At 41.0% G+C, this 19,923-nt stretch overlaps 1 protein-coding gene across 1 annotated transcript in view; it reads right to left on the reverse strand.

Moving 5' to 3' along the window:
* Nucleotides 1-475: 475 nt before the first annotated feature.
* The window catches only part of LOC308147357 (dual specificity testis-specific protein kinase 2-like), a gene marked incomplete at its 5' end in the record, with an annotated part of 30,830 nt that continues 11,382 nt past the window's right edge, over nucleotides 476-19,923 (reverse strand). The window contains 8 exon segments of the mRNA XM_080519472.1: nucleotides 476-2,192; nucleotides 2,286-2,379; nucleotides 2,490-2,576; nucleotides 3,384-3,467; nucleotides 3,553-3,643; nucleotides 15,197-15,279; nucleotides 16,389-16,535; nucleotides 16,922-16,970. Of these exon segments, the coding sequence (XP_080375598.1) occupies nucleotides 1,048-2,192; nucleotides 2,286-2,379; nucleotides 2,490-2,576; nucleotides 3,384-3,467; nucleotides 3,553-3,643; nucleotides 15,197-15,279; nucleotides 16,389-16,535; nucleotides 16,922-16,970 (1,780 nt within the window). The 3' untranslated portion in view covers nucleotides 476-1,047.

Below are 19,923 nucleotides of genomic sequence, written 5' to 3' on the forward strand. Positions count from 1 at the left end.
AAAGGTTAGATTTCTATTTTTTATTTCAAAATTTTTTTTTGATACTGATGATAACTGACATGCTGTGTGGCTGCTGCCATTGGCCATTCAGTCACAACTGCCCCAAGTAGACCCGTTCACTGTTTTTGACGATAGACCCAAAATAGATGCATTTCCTCTTCAAATGCAGTGGAGACAAAAAAAAAATAATTCCACTGAATGTTTTATCTGCCGAATATTTAAATCCAGCACCCCCCCCCCCCCTGCGATACTGACCTGCAGGCTGTCAGACTCTAACCTGCTGGTCACCAAAGTGAGAAAGAGGAAGAAGAGCTTTTATCACTTGTTTATTAGCTGATGATTTAACAGCAGAACACCAAAACACAGAGAATTCATCTCTCACACACACACACACACACACACGCACACGCACACGCACACGCACACGCACACACACACACGCACACGCACACACGCACACACGCACACGCACCTTTATTAAAGTTATAAATAACTGCAGCTACTGTTAATTATTAAATAGAATTCATACCCGATGTACCCCAGTCAGCAGTGAACCACACACACACACACACACACACACACACACACACACACACACACACACACACACACACACACACACACACACACACACACACACACACACACACACACACACACACACACCAGCAGGAGGAGGCAGTGTGTGACTGACGTTGTCCAGAGGTTCCTCTGTGACTCTGGAAGAGCAGCTGATCGTCATGAGGGTCAGAACCTGTTGACCTGTCAATCAACTCAATACATACCATTGAAAAAAACAACCACAAAAAAACAAAGTGATGTGAAAACTGTAATAAAAACCTGCTTAAAGTAACTCAAACTGCCTTTTTGGAACGAAACTATCTGTACTACTTTTTTCTTTCCGATATAAATAATGTTAAAATGTTGAGTATGATCGAGATCTGTGACCTTCAGAACGTTTTAACGCCAAAGAAAATTAATCTGAAATCAAAACATGTCAGACCTTGAAAAGGACGCGTCAGCGTCAGGGGGGGGGGGGGGGGGGGGCTATGACTGGGCCTCTGGGAGGGGCCGCCCGGGCTCACAGGGCCCTGTGGGGGCCACCAGGCCATTGGTCCTGGCAGCTGTGGTGGGCGGTGCCGACAAGGACGCGCTGCCGCCGGTTACGGTCCCATTGAGGTTCCTGTAGGGCCGTTGCCGTGGTAACGAGGTCCGTCGACGGGGAGCGGGCACGGCGGCTGAACCACGGAGACACACCGAGGGGAGGCTCAGCCCCAGCAGACAGCACCCGGGACAAGAGAGGACCTCCTCCTGCTCAGGACCCCCCGGGTCCGAGGAGCCCCCCTGGGCGCTGCTGAAGCCATTAGCACGCCCCCCCGCACCCCACTGCACCTGCTGACCGATGGCCGTCCCCCCCGCACCCCACTGCACCTGCTGACCGATGGCCGGCACAGGGCCGTTGTTGTTGTCCAGCTGCGGAAGAGGAGGCAGGCAGGGGGGGCCACGACACACCGGAAGTCTCCACCCATTCAACCGCAGGGAGGAGCTGGAGGACGAGGAGGTGAGCAGTGGTCTTCCAGGAGACGAGTCCAGAACCTTGTCCACTGGTTCTGGAGACTTGGTGCAGTCCATGGGCTCAGTCAGGCCAACCCCCGTCTCCTCCTGCTCCTCGTCCTCCTCCTCGTCCAGCCGCTCCAAAGACACCATCTCCAGCTCCACCGCCAGTCCTACTTCCTGTGTCCTGTCCTCCAGGTCTCCTGACCATGGCGTCTTCTCAGCTGCGTCCTCGCCGTCCTGCACGCCCCCCCTCGGCCCGTCCTCTAGGTCTCTGGTGAACGCTGCAGTGTGGCTCAGCTCGGGTGTGCAGGGGAGCGACTGGCACCTCCTCGGTGGGGCCCGCCTCCCCGGGGGGGCTGTGAGGAGGCGGGGGGAGGCGCAGGGGTCCCGGAGCGCCGGCAGAGCGAAGGTCAGAGAGATGACCGACTTGCTGGGTGTGTCCAAGAGCTTGCAGCGCCCGCCGTTCAGGTCCCGTCTCAGTGAAAAGGGGTTGACCCGGGCCGGCGTCCCCAGCGGGGGGGGCGTCAGGGTGGGGGGGGGGAACAGGTCCGACTGGCTCCGGGACAAGCCTCGCTCTGCAGGGGGACCCGGGGAGCTGCGCCGTTGGTACGGACTGACTTTCACCGGCACGGGGTCTGAAAGTCCAGACGGACAGAGAGAGGTCAGAGGTCAGAGGTCAACGACATGCAGAGCAGGTCTACACTGGTCCTGGACCAGAACCACGTTACCCAGGGCCATGGGCTCCTCTCGCTCCTCCTCTGTCTCCATGGTCTCCAACTGGAGGACGATCTGGGAGAAGGACGGACGCTGCTCAGCCCTCATCTGAAAGCAGCAGGGGGTTGAGCTCACAGCGGGGGGTCACAGTGCTCATTGACAGGACTGAGACTGAAGGACAAGAGACTGAAGGACAGGAGACTGAAGGACACACTCACATTACAGCAGGTCACTGCCAGGCTGAAGAACCAGGGGGGACAGTCGCCCACCATGTTCTCAAAGGCGTCCACGTCCAGACCAAAGTCCTGCACACAGTCCCACTGCATTAGTCCCAGTGCATTAGTCCCCCTGTCACAGTCCAAGTGCATTAGTCCCCCTGCATTAGTCCCCCTGTCCTAGTCCAAGTGCATTACTCCCCCTGCATTAGTCCCCCTGTCCTAGTCCAAGTGCATTACTCCCCCTGCATTAGTCCCCCTGCATTAGTCCCGCTGTCACAGTCCCCCTGCATTAGTCCCCCTGTCACAGTCCCCCTGTCCTAGTCCCGCTGTCACAGTCCCCCTGCATTAGTCCCCCTGTCACACTTCCCCTGCATTAGTCCCCCTGTCACAGTCCCCCTGTCCTAGTCCCCCTGTCACAGCCCCCCTGCATTAGTCCCCCTGTCACAGTCCCACTGTATTAGTCCCCCTGTCACAATCCCCCTGCATTAGTCCCCCTGTCACAGTCCCCCTGTCACAGTCCCCCTGCATTAGTCCCCCTGTCACAGTCCCCCTGCATTAGTCCCCCTGTCACAGTCCCCCTGCATTAGTCCCGCTGTCACAGTCCCCCTGCATTAGTCCCCCTGTCACAGTCCCCCTGTCCTAGTCCCGCTGTCACAGTCCCCCTGCATTAGTCCCCCTGTCACACTTCCCCTGCATTAGTCCCCCTGTCACACTTCCCCTGCATTAGTCCCCCTGTCACAGTCCCCCTGCATTAGTCCCCCTGTCCTAGTCCCCCTGTCACAGCCCCCCTGCATTAGTCCCCCTGTCACAGTCCCACTGCATTAGTCCCCCTGCATTAGTCCCCCTGTCACAGTCCCCCTGCATTAGTCCCCCTGTCACAGTCCCCCTGCTCACCTCGGTCCGGGGCAAGACGTCAGGGTCCGCCTCGATCCGGGCGATGATCTCACAAAGAATGATACCAAATGCAAACACGTCCACCTGAGCAGAGAGCAGAGGCTGTAACACTGGAACCCTGGACTTCAGTGGGGGACACAATGTCCACAAAGACCTTGTGAAGACAAACCTTCTCATTGTACAGCTCTCCTCTCAAAACCTCGGGGGCCATCCAGTACGGAGAGCCCACGACGGACAGAGGACACTTCTGCACACCGTCACTGCAGAGACAGAGGACACAGAGACTCAGAGGAAACATAGAGGGACAGAGAGGGACAGAGAGGAAACAGAGGGACACAGAGGAAACAGAGAGGGACACAGAGGGACACAGAGGAAACAGAGAGGGAACAGAGGAAACAGAGAGGGACAGAGAGGAAACAGAGAGGGACACAGAGGAAACAGAGAAGGACAGAGAGGAAACAGAGAGGGACACAGAGGGACACAGAGGAAACAGAGAGGGACAGAGAGGAAACAGAGAGGGACACAGAGGAAACAGAGAGGAAACAGAGAGGGACACAGAGGAAACAGAGAGGGACAGAGAGGGACACAGAGGGACACAGCGGAAACAGAGAGGGACACAGAGGAAACAGAGAGGGACAGAGCGGAAACAGAAGTGTAGAACATGAAACATGGTGTGGAGGTGGTGTAGAGCATGAAACATGGTGTGGAGGTGGTGTAGAACATGAAACATGTTGGTGTGGAGGTGGTGTAGAACATGAAACATGGTGTGGAGGTGGTGTAGAACATGAAACATGGTGTGGAGGTGGTGTAGAACATGAAACATGGTGTGGAGGTGGTGTAGAACATGAAACATGGTGTGGAGGTGGTGTAGAACATGAAACATGTTGGTGTGGAGGTGGTGTAGAACATGAAACATGGTGTGGAGGTGGTGTAGAACATGAAACATGGTGTGGAGGTGGTGTAGAACATGAAACATGTTGGTGTGGAGGTGGTGTAGAAAATGAAACATGTTGGTGTGGAGGTGGTGTAGAACATGAAACATGGTGTGGAGGTGGTGTACAACATGAAACATGGTGTGGAGGTGGTGTAGAACATGAAACATGTTGGTGTGGAGGTGGTGTAGAGCATGAAACATGGTGTGGAGGTGGTGTAGAACATGACACATGTTGGTGTGGAGGTGGTGTAGAACATGAAACATGTTGGTGTGGAGGTGGTGTAGAACATGAAACATGTTGGTGTGGAGGCGGTGTAGAACATGAAACATGTTGGTGTGGAGGTGGTGTAGAACATGAAACATGGTGTGGAGGTGGTGTAGAACATGAAACATGGTGTGGAGGTGGTGTAGAACATGAAACATGTTGGTGTGGAGGTGGTGTAGAACATGAAACATGGTGTGGAGGTGGTGTAGAACATGAAACGTGTTGGTGTGGAGGTGGTGTAGAACATGAAACATGTTGGTGTGGAGGTGGTGTAGAACATGAAACATGGTGTGGAGGTGGTGTAGAACATGAAACATGTTGGTGTGGAGGTGGTGTAGAACATGAAACATGGTGTGGAGGTGGTGTAGAACATGAAACATGTTGGTGTGGAGGTGGTGTAGAACATGAAACATGTTGGTGTGGAGGTGGTGTAGAACATGAAACATTTTGGTGTGGAGGTGGTGTAGAACATGAAACATGTTGGTGTGGAGGTGGTGTAGAACATGAAACATGGTGTGGAGGTGGTGTAGAACATGAAACGTGTTGGTGTGGAGGTGGTGTAGAACATGAAACATGTTGGTGTGGAGGTGGTGTAGAACATGAAACATGTTGGTGTGGAGGTGGTGTAGAACATGAAACATGTTGGTGTGGAGGTGGTGTAGAACATGAAACATGTTGGTGTGGAGGTGGTGTAGAACATGAAACATGTTGGTGTGGAGGTGGTGTAGAACATGAAACATTTTGGTGTGGAGGTGGTGTAGAACATGAAACATGGTGTGGAGGTGGTGTAGAACATGAAACATGTTGGTGTGGAGGTGGTGTAGAACATGAAACATGGTGTGGAGGTGGTGTAGAACATGAAACATGTTGGTGTGGAGGTGGTGTAGAACATGAAACATGTTGGTGTGGAGGTGGTGTAGAACATGAAACATGTTGGTGTGGAGGTGGTGTAGAACATGAAACATGTTGGTGTGGAGGTGGTGTAGAACATGAAACATGGTGTGGAGGTGGTGTAGAACATGAAACATGTTGGTGTGGAGGTGGTGTAGAACATGAAACATGTTGGTGTGGAGGTGGTGTAGAACATGAAACATGTTGGTGTGGAGGTGGTGTAGAACATGAAACATGGTGTGGAGGTGGTGTAGAACATGAAACATGTTGGTGTGGAGGTGGTGTAGAACATGAAACATGTTGGTGTGGAGGTGGTGTAGAACATGAAACATGGTGTGGAGGTGGTTTTCAGCTCATTTAAACAAGCTTGTTAGCATGCGATGCTAACACCTGCGATTTAAGTACGTGGAAACCATGTCATTAGCTAGTGATTCTTGATCGCAGCGCTACCACGAGGCCACCCTCCAAATTTCAGCTCATTTGAACAAACTTGTTAGCATGAGATGCTAACACCTGCGATTTGCCTGAAAAGTGCAGAGGATACCTCCCAGGTGTGGCTGACCTGGAATCTGGAGTTATGTGACATTCTGAGATGCTGAGCCAATTAGCTTAGCGCAGCGGCTAATTAGCTAGTGCACCGTGATCGCAGCGCCCCCTTGAGGCCACCCTCCAAATTTCATCTAAATTGAACAAACTTTTTAGCATGCTAATTGGCATGCTAACAAGTGTTGATGCTAAGGCATTAGCATCAGCCTTAAAATGCATTGAAAAGTATGCTGCCTCAGACACTGTATATGTGTGAGCACTGTGTGGTCAGCCATCATGTTACTGGTCCAGCCAATCAGAGGAGCCGTGTGTGCTGCCAGGCAGATTTGCTGCTCGAGTCTGTGACGTCATCCAAACGGTGTGGGACTAGTAGGCCGTCAAACTTTGTGCGGCAGAGGAAGAATACAAATATTTTTTAAAAACGGCGCTTTCCAAGGATTGTAATAATTGTGCGACGCCTCTAACAGAGGCAGGCACAATTAATTAATATTAAAATTAATATTATTAATAATAATCTTAATATTAATAATAAGAATAAGAATAAGAATTATGAGAAGGATGTGGTCTCCAAGACTGTCACATGTATTTACTTTATACTGTTGATGTTTCCTTTTATACTGTTGATGTTTCCTTTTATAATGTTGATGTTTCCTTTTATAATGTTGATGCTTCCTTTTATACTGTTGATGTTTCCTTTTATACTGTTGATGTTTCCTTTTATACTGTTGATGCTTCCTTTTATACTGTTGATGTTTCCTTTTATACTGTTGATGCTTCCTTTTATACTGTTGATGTTTCCTTTTATAATGTTGATGTTTCCTTTTATAATGTTGATGTTTCCTTTTATACTGTTGATGCTTCCTTTTATACTGTTGATGCTTCCTTTTATACTGTTGATGTTTCCTTTTATACTGTTGATGTTTCCTTTTATACTGTTGATGTTTCCTTTTATAATGTTGATGTTTCCTTTTATAATGTTGATGCTTCCTTTTATACTGTTGATGCTTCCTTTTATACTGTTGATGTTTCCTTTTATACTGTTGATGCTTCCTTTTATACTGTTGATGTTTCCTTTTATACTGTTGATGCTTCCTTTTATAATGTTGATGCTTCCTTTTATACTGTTGATGTTTCCTTTTATACTGTTGATGCTTCCTTTTATACTGTTGATGCTTCCTTTTATACTGTTGATGTTTCCTTTTATACTGTTGATGCTTCCTTTTATACTGTTGATGTTTCCTTTTATAATGTTGATGTTTCCTTTTATAATGTTGATGCTTCCTTTTATACTGTTGATGTTTCCTTTTATACTGTTGATGTTTCCTTTTATACTGTTGATGCTTCCTTTTCCTTTTATACTGTTGATGTTTCCTTTTATACTGTTGATGTTTCCTTTTATACTGTTGATGCTTCCTTTTATACTGTTGATGTTTCCTTTTATAATGTTGATGTTTCCTTTTATACTGTTGATGCTTCCTTTTATACTGTTGATGTTTCCTTTTATAATGTTGATGTTTCCTTTTATACTGTTGATGTTTCCTTTTATACTGTTGATGCTTCCTTTTATACTGTTGATGTTTCCTTTTATAATGTTGATGCTTCCTTTTATACTGTTGATGCTTCCTTTTATACTGTTGATGTTTCCTTTTATACTGTTGATGCTTCCTTTTATACTGTTGATGTTTCCTTTTATAATGTTGATGTTTCCTTTTATAATGTTGATGCTTCCTTTTATACTGTTGATGTTTCCTTTTATATTGTTGATGTTTCCTTTTATACTGTTGATGCTTCCTTTTCCTTTTATAATGTTGTTTCCTTTTATACTGTTGATGTTTCCTTTTATACTGTTGATGTTTCCTTTTATACTGTTGATGTTTCCTTTTATATTGTTGATGTTTCCTTTTATACTGTTGATGTTTCCTTTTATACTGTTGTTTCCTTTTATACTGTTGTTTCCTTTTATACTGTTGATGTTTCCTTTTATACTGTTGATGCTTCCTTTTATACTGTTGATGCTTCCTTTTATAATGTTTCCTTTTATACTGTTGATGTTTCCTTTTATACTGTTGATGTTTCCTTTTATACTGTTGATGTTTCCTTTTATACTGTTGATGCTTCCTTTTATACTGTTGTTTCCTTTTATACTGTTGATGTTTCCTTTTATACTGTTGATGCTTCCTTTTATACTGTTGATGCTTCCTTTTATACTGTTGATGTTTCCTTTTATACTGTTGATGCTTCCTTTTATACTGTTGATGCTTCCTTTTATACTGTTGATGCTTCCTTTTATACTGTTGATGTTTCCTTTTATACTGTTGATGTTTCCTTTTATACTGTTGATGCTTCCTTTTATACTGTTGATGCTTCCTTTTATACTGTTGATGTTTCCTTTTATACTGTTGATGCTTCCTTTTATACTGTTGTTTCCTTTTATACTGTTGATGTTTCCTTTTATACTGTTGATGCTTCCTTTTATACTGTTGATGTTTCCTTTTATACTGTTGAGGTTTCCTTTTATACTGTTGACGTTTCCTTTTATACTGTTGACGCTTCCTTTTATACTGTTGATGCTTCCTTTTATAATGTTGATGTTTCCTTTTATACTGTTGATGTTTCCTTTTATACTGTTGATGTTTCCTTTTATACTGTTGATGTTTCCTTTTATACTGTTGATGCTTCCTTTTATACTGTTGATGCTTCCTTTTATACTGTTGATGTTTCCTTTTATACTGTTGATGCTTCCTTTTATACTGTTGATGCTTCCTTTTATACTGTTGATGCTTCCTTTTATACTGTTGATGTTTCCTTTTATACTGTTGATGTTTCCTTTTATACTGTTGATGCTTCCTTTTATACTGTTGATGCTTCCTTTTATAATGTTGATGTTTCCTTTTATACTGTTGATGCTTCCTTTTATAATGTTGATGTTTCCTTTTATACTGTTGATGTTTCCTTTTATACTGTTGATGCTTCCTTTTATACTGTTGATGCTTCCTTTTATAATGTTGATGTTTCCTTTTATACTGTTGATGTTTCCTTTTATACTGTTGATGTTTCCTTTTATACTGTTGATGTTTCCTTTTATACTGTTGATGCTTCCTTTTATACTGTTGATGCTTCCTTTTATACTGTTGATGTTTCCTTTTATACTGTTGATGTTTCCTTTTATACTGTTGATGTTTCCTTTTATACTGTTGATGCTTCCTTTTATACTGTTGATGCTTCCTTTTATACTGTTGATGCTTCCTTTTATACTGTTGATGTTTCCTTTTATACTGTTGATGCTTCCTTTTATACTGTTGATGTTTCCTTTTATACTGTTGATGTTTCCTTTTATACTGTTGATGTTTCCTTTTATACTGTTGATGTTTCCTTTTATACTGTTGATGTTTCCTTTTATACTGTTGATGCTTCCTTTTATACTGTTGTTTCCTTTTATACTGTTGATGTTTCCTTTTATACTGTTGATGCTTCCTTTTATACTGTTGATGCTTCCTTTTATACTGTTGATGTTTCCTTTTATACTGTTGATGCTTCCTTTTATACTGTTGATGCTTCCTTTTATACTGTTGATGCTTCCTTTTATACTGTTGATGTTTCCTTTTATACTGTTGATGTTTCCTTTTATACTGTTGATGCTTCCTTTTATACTGTTGATGCTTCCTTTTATACTGTTGATGTTTCCTTTTATACTGTTGATGCTTCCTTTTATACTGTTGTTTCCTTTTATACTGTTGATGTTTCCTTTTATACTGTTGATGCTTCCTTTTATACTGTTGATGTTTCCTTTTATACTGTTGAGGTTTCCTTTTATACTGTTGACGTTTCCTTTTATACTGTTGACGCTTCCTTTTATACTGTTGATGCTTCCTTTTATAATGTTGATGTTTCCTTTTATACTGTTGATGTTTCCTTTTATACTGTTGATGTTTCCTTTTATACTGTTGATGTTTCCTTTTATACTGTTGATGCTTCCTTTTATACTGTTGATGCTTCCTTTTATACTGTTGATGTTTCCTTTTATACTGTTGATGCTTCCTTTTATACTGTTGATGCTTCCTTTTATACTGTTGATGCTTCCTTTTATACTGTTGATGTTTCCTTTTATACTGTTGATGTTTCCTTTTATACTGTTGATGCTTCCTTTTATACTGTTGATGCTTCCTTTTATAATGTTGATGTTTCCTTTTATACTGTTGATGCTTCCTTTTATAATGTTGATGTTTCCTTTTATACTGTTGATGTTTCCTTTTATACTGTTGATGCTTCCTTTTATACTGTTGATGCTTCCTTTTATAATGTTGATGTTTCCTTTTATACTGTTGATGTTTCCTTTTATACTGTTGATGTTTCCTTTTATACTGTTGATGTTTCCTTTTATACTGTTGATGCTTCCTTTTATACTGTTGATGCTTCCTTTTATACTGTTGATGTTTCCTTTTATACTGTTGATGTTTCCTTTTATACTGTTGATGTTTCCTTTTATACTGTTGATGCTTCCTTTTATACTGTTGATGCTTCCTTTTATACTGTTGATGCTTCCTTTTATACTGTTGATGTTTCCTTTTATACTGTTGATGCTTCCTTTTATACTGTTGATGTTTCCTTTTATACTGTTGATGTTTCCTTTTATACTGTTGATGTTTCCTTTTATACTGTTGTTTCCTTTTATACTGTTGTTTCCTTTTATACTGTTGTTTCCTTTTATACTGTTGTTTCCTTTTATACTGTTGTTTCCTTTTATACTGTTGATGTTTCCTTTTATACTGTTGATGTTTCCTTTTATACTGTTGATGTTTCCTTTTACACTGTTGATGTTTCCTTTTATAATGTTGATGTTTCCTTTTATACTGTTGATGTTTCCTTTTATAATGTTGATGTTTCCTTTTATACTGTTGATGTTTCCTTTTATACTGTTGATGCTTCCTTTTCCTTTTATAATGTTGTTTCCTTTTATACTGTTGATGTTTCCTTTTATACTGTTGATGTTTCCTTTTATATTGTTGATGCTTCCTTTTATAATGTTGATGTTTCCTTTTATACTGTTGATGTTTCCTTTTATACTGTTGTTTCCTTTTATACTGTTGTTTCCTTTTATACTGTTGATGTTTCCTTTTATACTGTTGATGCTTCCTTTTATACTGTTGATGCTTCCTTTTATAATGTTGATGTTTCCTTTTATACTGTTGATGCTTCCTTTTATACTGTTGATGTTTCCTTTTATACTGTTGATGTTTCCTTTTATACTGTTGATGTTTCCTTTTATACTGTTGATGTTTCCTTTTATACTGTTGATGCTTCCTTTTATACTGTTGTTTCCTTTTATACTGTTGTTTCCTTTTATACTGTTGATGTTTCCTTTTATACTGTTGATGCTTCCTTTTATACTGTTGATGCTTCCTTTTATAATGTTTCCTTTTATACTGTTGATGTTTCCTTTTATACTGTTGATGTTTCCTTTTATACTGTTGATGTTTCCTTTTATACTGTTGATGCTTCCTTTTATACTGTTGTTTCCTTTTATACTGTTGATGTTTCCTTTTATACTGTTGATGCTTCCTTTTATACTGTTGATGCTTCCTTTTATACTGTTGATGTTTCCTTTTATACTGTTGATGCTTCCTTTTATACTGTTGTTTCCTTTTATACTGTTGATGTTTCCTTTTATACTGTTGATGCTTCCTTTTATACTGTTGATGCTTCCTTTTATACTGTTGATGTTTCCTTTTATACTGTTGATGCTTCCTTTTATACTGTTGTTTCCTTTTATACTGTTGATGTTTCCTTTTATACTGTTGAGGTTTCCTTTTATACTGTTGACGTTTCCTTTTATACTGTTGACGTTTCCTTTTATACTGTTGATGCTTCCTTTTATAATGTTGATGTTTCCTTTTATACTGTTGATGCTTCCTTTTATACTGTTGATGTTTCCTTTTATACTGTTGATGTTTCCTTTTATACTGTTGATGCTTCCTTTTATACTGTTGATGCTTCCTTTTATACTGTTGATGTTTCCTTTTATACTGTTGATGCTTCCTTTTATACTGTTGATGCTTCCTTTTATACTGTTGATGTTTCCTTTTATACTGTTGATGCTTCCTTTTATACTGTTGACGTTTCCTTTTATACTGTTGACGTTTCCTTTTATACTGTTGACGTTTCCTTTTATACTGTTGACGTTTCCTTTTATACTGTTGATGTTTCCTTTTATACTGTTGTTTCCTTTTATACTGTTGTTTCCTTTTATACTGTTGTTTCCTTTTATACTGTTGTTTCCTTTTATACTGTTGTTTCCTTTTATACTGTTGTTTCCTTTTATACTGTTGTTTCCTTTTATACTGTTGATGTTTCCTTTTATACTGTTGATGTTTCCTTTTATACTGTTGTTTCCTTTTATACTGTTGTTTCCTTTTATACTGTTGATGTTTCCTTTTATAATGTTGATGCTTCCTTTTATACTGTTGATGCTTCCTTTTATAATGTTGATGTTTCCTTTTATACTGTTGATGCTTCCTTTTATACTGTTGATGTTTCCTTTTATACTGTTGATGTTTCCTTTTATACTGTTGATGTTTCCTTTTATACTGTTGATGTTTCCTTTTATACTGTTGATGCTTCCTTTTATACTGTTGTTTCCTTTTATACTGTTGTTTCCTTTTATACTGTTGATGTTTCCTTTTATACTGTTGATGCTTCCTTTTATACTGTTGATGCTTCCTTTTATAATGTTTCCTTTTATACTGTTGATGTTTCCTTTTATACTGTTGATGTTTCCTTTTATACTGTTGATGTTTCCTTTTATACTGTTGATGCTTCCTTTTATACTGTTGTTTCCTTTTATACTGTTGATGTTTCCTTTTATACTGTTGATGCTTCCTTTTATACTGTTGATGCTTCCTTTTATACTGTTGATGTTTCCTTTTATACTGTTGATGCTTCCTTTTATACTGTTGTTTCCTTTTATACTGTTGATGTTTCCTTTTATACTGTTGATGCTTCCTTTTATACTGTTGATGCTTCCTTTTATACTGTTGATGTTTCCTTTTATACTGTTGATGCTTCCTTTTATACTGTTGTTTCCTTTTATACTGTTGATGTTTCCTTTTATACTGTTGAGGTTTCCTTTTATACTGTTGACGTTTCCTTTTATACTGTTGACGTTTCCTTTTATACTGTTGATGCTTCCTTTTATAATGTTGATGTTTCCTTTTATACTGTTGATGCTTCCTTTTATACTGTTGATGTTTCCTTTTATACTGTTGATGTTTCCTTTTATACTGTTGATGCTTCCTTTTATACTGTTGATGCTTCCTTTTATACTGTTGATGTTTCCTTTTATACTGTTGATGCTTCCTTTTATACTGTTGATGCTTCCTTTTATACTGTTGATGTTTCCTTTTATACTGTTGATGCTTCCTTTTATACTGTTGACGTTTCCTTTTATACTGTTGACGTTTCCTTTTATACTGTTGACGTTTCCTTTTATACTGTTGACGTTTCCTTTTATACTGTTGATGTTTCCTTTTATACTGTTGTTTCCTTTTATACTGTTGTTTCCTTTTATACTGTTGTTTCCTTTTATACTGTTGTTTCCTTTTATACTGTTGATGCTTCCTTTTATACTGTTGATGTTTCCTTTTATACTGTTGATGTTTCCTTTTATACTGTTAATGTTTCCTTTTATACTGTTGTTTCCTTTTATACTGTTGTTTCCTTTTATACTGTTGTTTCCTTTTATACTGTTGATGTTTCCTTTTATACTGTTGATGTTTCCTTTTATACTGTTGATGTTTCCTTTTATACTGTTGATGTTTCCTTTTATACTGTTGTTTCCTTTTATACTGTTGTTTCCTTTTATACTGTTGATGTTTCCTTTTATACTGTTGATGTTTCCTTTTATACTGTTGATGTTTCCTTTTATACTGTTGATGTTTCCTTTTATACTGTTGATGTTTCCTTTTATACTGTTGTTTCCTTTTATACTGTTGTTTCCTTTTATACTGTTGTTTCCTTTTATACTGTTGATGTTTCCTTTTATACTGTTGATGTTTCCTTTTATACTGTTGATGTTTCCTTTTATACTGTTGATGTTTCCTTTTATACTGTTGATGTTTCCTTTTATAATGTTGATGCTTCCTTTTATACTGTTGATGTTTCCTTTTATAATGTTGATGTTTCCTTTTATACTGTTGATGTTTCCTTTTATAATGTTGATGTTTCCTTTTATACTGTTGATGTTTCCTTTTATAATGTTGATGCTTCCTTTTATAATGTTGATGCTTCCTTTTATACTGTTGATGTTTCCTTTTATACTGTTGTTTCCTTTTATACTGTTGATGCTTCCTTTTCCTTTTATAATGTTGATGTTTCCTTTTATAATGTTGATGCTTCCTTTTATAATGTTGATGCTTCCTTTTATAATGTTGATGTTTCCTTTTATAATGTTGATGCTTCCTTTTATAATGTTGATGCTTCCTTTTATACTGTTGATGTTTCCTTTTATAATGTTGATGTTTCCTTTTATACTGTTGATGTTTCCTTTTATAATGTTGATGCTTCCTTTTATAATGTTGATGTTTCCTTTTATAATGTTGTTTCCTTTTATACTGTTGATGTTTCCTTTTATACTGTTGATGTTTCCTTTTATACTGTTGATGTTTCCTTTTATAATGTTGATGCTTCCTTTTATACTGTTGATGTTTCCTTTTATACTGTTGATGTTTCCTTTTATAATGTTGATGTTTCCTTTTATACTGTTGTTTCCTTTTATACTGTTGATGTTTCCTTTTATACTGTTGATGTTTCCTTTTATACTGTTGATGTTTCCTTTTATACTGTTGATGCTTCCTTTTATAATGTTGATGCTTCCTTTTATACTGTTGATGTTTCCTTTTATACTGTTGATGCTTCCTTTTATACTGTTGATGTTTCCTTTTATACTGTTGATGTTTCCTTTTATACTGTTGATGTTTCCTTTTATACTGTTGATGCTTCCTTTTATACTGTTGATGTTTCCTTTTATACTGTTGATGTTTCCTTTTATAATGTTGATGCTTCCTTTTATACTGTTGATGTTTCCTTTTATACTGTTGATGTTTCCTTTTATAATGTTGATGCTTCCTTTTATACTGTTGATGCTTCCGACAGCAGTCTTTATGGATGTTTCCACACACACACCTGTAATCGGGGATCTTCTCTGCCAGGCCGAAGTCTCCCACCACAGCCGTGAACAGGCCGTTATCACAGCGGACCAGGCAGTTCTGTACAGACGGAAACAGAACAACTGCAACCGTTTATTACAGGAAAGAGGTTCAACAACTTCAAGTCGACCGACTGTGATGGGAAATTCAGATGACTGGGAGAAAACCAGTTTGAAAGCTTGATTCCACTGACTTAACGTTTCACTTTAGATCGCAGCAGACAGGTAGAAATCATGAATAGGTGTCAAGTCTGAATTCCATTTAGGTGTATTCCAACAGGAGGAAGGTGACTTGGAAGCAAATAAAAATGAAATGTAAACACATCTTTCAGAATAAAAAGACTTGTATGTATATATACTCTGATTGTACCTCATTTTGATTTAAATTTTAGTATTTAAATTGATGTAGGTTTTCAAATAAAAAAACAAAACAATTGTTTAGTAGCTACTTCTAGTAGTAATTTAAACCAGAAACAAATTGTTTGAACTTGAATGAAAAACTTGAATCCTCTACTGAGTAGATTAATACACTGTTTAGACATGTTTATTAGAATAAAATGTGATGATGTGGACAGCAACACTCAATAAATGAATACATTTATTGAGTGTTGATAAGTTCCAAGCTTTTTTGGGCGTCTCTGTTTTCATCATTTTGCAAATTCATTCCACTATCAAAACCATTGTTGTGTATGGAAAACTGTGTAAAATAAACCCAACCTGGGTAAAACCTGGGTGATACCCGGGTTAAACCCGGGTAAAATCTGGGTGAAACCTGGATGAAACCCGGGTGAAACCTGGATGAAACCCGGGTGAAACCTGGATGAAACCCGGGTGAAACCTGGGTAAAACCCGGGTGAAACCTGGATGAAACCCAGGTGAAACCTGGGAAAAACCCGGGTAAAACCTGGGTAAAACCCGGGTGAAACCTGGGTAAAACCTGGGTAAAACCCGGGTGAAACCCGGGTGAAACCTGGATGAAACCCGGGTGAAACCTGGGAAAAACCCGGGTAAAACCTGGGTAAAACCCGGATGAAACCCGGGTGAAACCCAGGTGAAACCCGGGTAAAATCTGGGTAAAACCTGGGTGAAACCCGGGTAAAATCTGGGTAAAACCTGGGTGAAACGTGCATGAAAACGTATTCAGAGGTCCAGATTGACAGAGGCTGGTACCTTGGAGGTCAGGTCTCGGTGGAATATGCCCTTGCTGTGCAGGTACTGCAGCCCCCGGGCGATATCCAGGGACAGCCCCATCCTGACGGCCCAGGACAGGAACAGGTCGCTGTCCAGCAGCTGCTCCAGGTTCCCTCCGTTGATGTACTGTACATGTGCAGAAATATGATCATGTTATATTGAAATACAATCATCCTCTCACTTAAAACTGCCTCGCACTATAATGTCAAAGATTTCAAATTTCCATAATTTAAAATATAAACTTCAGTGTTCAGAAGGTGAAATTATGTTTGCTTTTTCTCCAAAAGATTTGCTTCACTGTTTACAGTTGCTTTCTAACAACAGTGACAAATGATTAGTAAAATGAACAAAAACATTCATAAAGAACTATGAAGTTTGGAGTTTTTGGAGTGTTAGAGATGAAGATTGTTAATCATACTGACTGTGCCAACATGGGTTTAATTGAAGATCTTGTGAAAAACCACAGTCTGGAGCTATTTCTCCATATGCTGAATAAATATAGAAATGTTTACCTCAGTCAGAGCATGGAGCTGACCTTCATGAACACAAACCCCAAGAAACCTGCAGAGTGGACAAGAACAAACATGGCAGGTGACATGCTGCCCCTGGTCGCAGTAGAAAAACATTACTGAGAGTAATAAATCACTGGAAGTCATTTATGAAAAGTTTTAATTATTAATGGAAGTAAACGGTAATTTACTCATCAACAACTCTGAGAGTAATTGAGTAATTACTTAAAAGTTAATAAATTATCAAACTAATTGATTAATGAACAATTATTAATTTGAATAAATTGGTTATTTATCAAATAATAATGAAATCGGGGCACCACCAGCTAAACTGGAAATAGCTAATACCAAATATCAGTCTCGTTTGTCAAAAGGTTATTTAAGTTAATATTCCTGTACAAAATATAACAAACTTAAATAAAAGGGAAGGTGTGAGATTCGAGCTCAGACTGTTACAAACCAGTGAATTGTCAACAATAAATACACAATGATAACCAAGAATCGATCAATTCAGCTAAAAGGCATTTATTAACATAAATGTACTAATTCGTAAATAATTCAGAAATTATTTCATAAACCAACACAATCAAGCAACAAACATCAAACACGGAGATCTAATCTACTAAACAGCAACACTATGTACAAAGAAAGAGGGTGTGTGTGTGTGTGTGTGTGTGTGTGTGTGTGTGTGTGTGTGTGTGTGTGGGTGTGTGTGTGTGTGTGAGTGAGTGGGGATGTAATGACCACCAGTGTCCAGCAGGTGGCGGTGGACCTTGGTGGGTCAGGTTAGTGGGTGTAATGATCTTGAACGGACACCAGAGGGAGGCAGGTGTCTGGTTCGGGGTGGTAACCATGACGACCACTAGGGGCGCACGGCGGCACGTGGAGGGAGAGTGCAGTGACTCAATGTGACCACCAGGTGGGGGTAAAGAGAGATTGTGATGACCCACGCAGCCACTAGAGGCGTTTGACTCGCTCTCTATGGGGATGCCAGCGGTTGCTTGGCAACCAGGGTAAACAAGATGTCCGTCGTGCGCCCGGGACGCCCGGAGCAAGAGGTCTCACCAGGACTGAATCATTACTGTAACACCAGAGTTTAACTGGACGTTGAGACATGCAGTCAAACTCCGGTGGCGATACTGAGGTATCACGGTGGCACGGGGAAGATGCAGCTTCACGTCTGCTTCCAGGATCCACAAAGAGAAAAAGGAAAAGAGAAGCAGGATCGTCCAAACACTGTGTTCTGCTCACCAGCAGACTGAACCTTGGTTTGGTTCTTGTGGTCCACTTTGTGCTCTCTTGACCCGGTGCAGCAGAGACCTGGTCCCTGGGAGACCAGGTTGAGGGGGGGGGGGTGGGGGGGGGGGGGGGGGGGGGGGGGGCAGTTGGTTGTGAGCTGGTTTGACCAAGTTGCATTTCGGACCCCTGGGTCAGGTTCTACCCTGCTATTCTATTGTCTCCCCATTGTTCTTGCAGCCTGTTCTCTTGGGGGGGACTGTGGGGGAGAACTGTGGGGGAGAACCGTGGGGGAGAACTGTGGCGGAGAACTGTGGGGGAGAACTGTGGGGGAGAACTGTGGGGGAGAACTGTGGCGGAGAACTGTGGGGGAGAACTGTGGGGGAGAACTGTGGGGAGAACTGTGGGGGAGAACATGGATCTGGGCCCAACATCCCTACTATGCATCAAGACTTAATCCACACCAACATGACAGCTGATCACTGCTAGCAGTGCTAGCAGTGCTAGCAGTGCTAGACCTGCTGCCCCTGACTGATCACCACTGCCTGGTCGTAATTAATGACCCTCAACAGGAAACTTCAATTTAATAAATGTCTGATAACAAACGTTGGCTTTCCTTCATCAGCTCTCTTTCATTGTCAAATCATCAACTGGGTTGTTCTGAAGTGGTGGCAGACCGGTGGAGGTCGACTCTCCCCGTCAGCTGGAAACTTCACTGACGTACAAGTTCATGGTTTAGAAAACCTCAGGAGGCTCCAGTGTCACCGAAGAGCACGTTCATGTGTTCACAGCATCATAAACACATGAAGAGAAGGAGAATTAGTACTGAAGTCAGGCAGCATCGAATATTTCAAATGTGGGGAGGAAAACTGATCTTCCTTCATGTCTCCTGAACACATCGAAGCAGGAAGGCTGAACTTTCTAAAAACCAAACGTCCAGTCCTCCTTCAGGTCCTCAGAGACCTTCCTGACCCTTATAGCCTTATCCTCCACAACCCTCAGTCTGAAACGCTGCAAAACCTTAACAATGTACTGGAACTTTACAACCCAATCAAATAGAACAGCTATATATTAATAAATAATAATAAGAATATCTGTGTTTATTAAACCAGGACAGCACGTGGAGCCCTGAACATGTGTTGAGGTAGAGAAACCTCCGGTGAGGAGAAGGCGTGTGTTGAGGTAGAGAGGGGTGTGTTGAGGTAGAGAGGGGTGTGTTGAGGTAGAGAGGGGTGTGTTGAGGTAGAGAAACCTCCGGTGAGGAGAAGGGGTGTGTTGAGGTAGAGAGGGGTGTGTTGAGGTAGAGAGGGGTGTGTTGAGGTAGAGAGGGGTGTGTTGAGGTAGAGAGGGGGTGTGTTGAGGTAGAGAGGGGGTGTGTTGAGGTAGAGAGGGGTGTGTTGAGGTAGAGAGGGCGTGTGTTGAGGTAGAGAGGGGTGTCGTTGAGGGTAGAGAAACCTCCGGTGAGGAGAAGGGGTGTGTTGAGGTAGAGAGGGGTGTGTTGAGGTAGAGGGGTGTGTTGAGGTAGAGAGGGGTGTGTTGAGGTAGAGAGGGGTGTGTTGAGGTAGAGAAGGGTGTGTTGAGGTAGAGAAGGGTGTGTTGAGGTAGAGAGGGGTGTGTTGAGGTAGAGAGGGGTGTGTTGAGGTAGAGAGGGGTGTGGGTAGGGTGTGTGAGGTAGAGAGGGGTGTGTTGAGGTAGAGAGGGTGTGTTGAGGTAGAGAAGGTGTGTTGAGGTAGAGAGGGTGTGTTGAGGTAGAGAGGGTGTGTTGAGGT

The sequence above is a fragment of the Blennius ocellaris genome (genome assembly GCF_963422515.1).
Source record: "Blennius ocellaris genome assembly, chromosome: 3".
NCBI lineage: Eukaryota > Metazoa > Chordata > Actinopteri > Blenniiformes > Blenniidae > Blennius > Blennius ocellaris.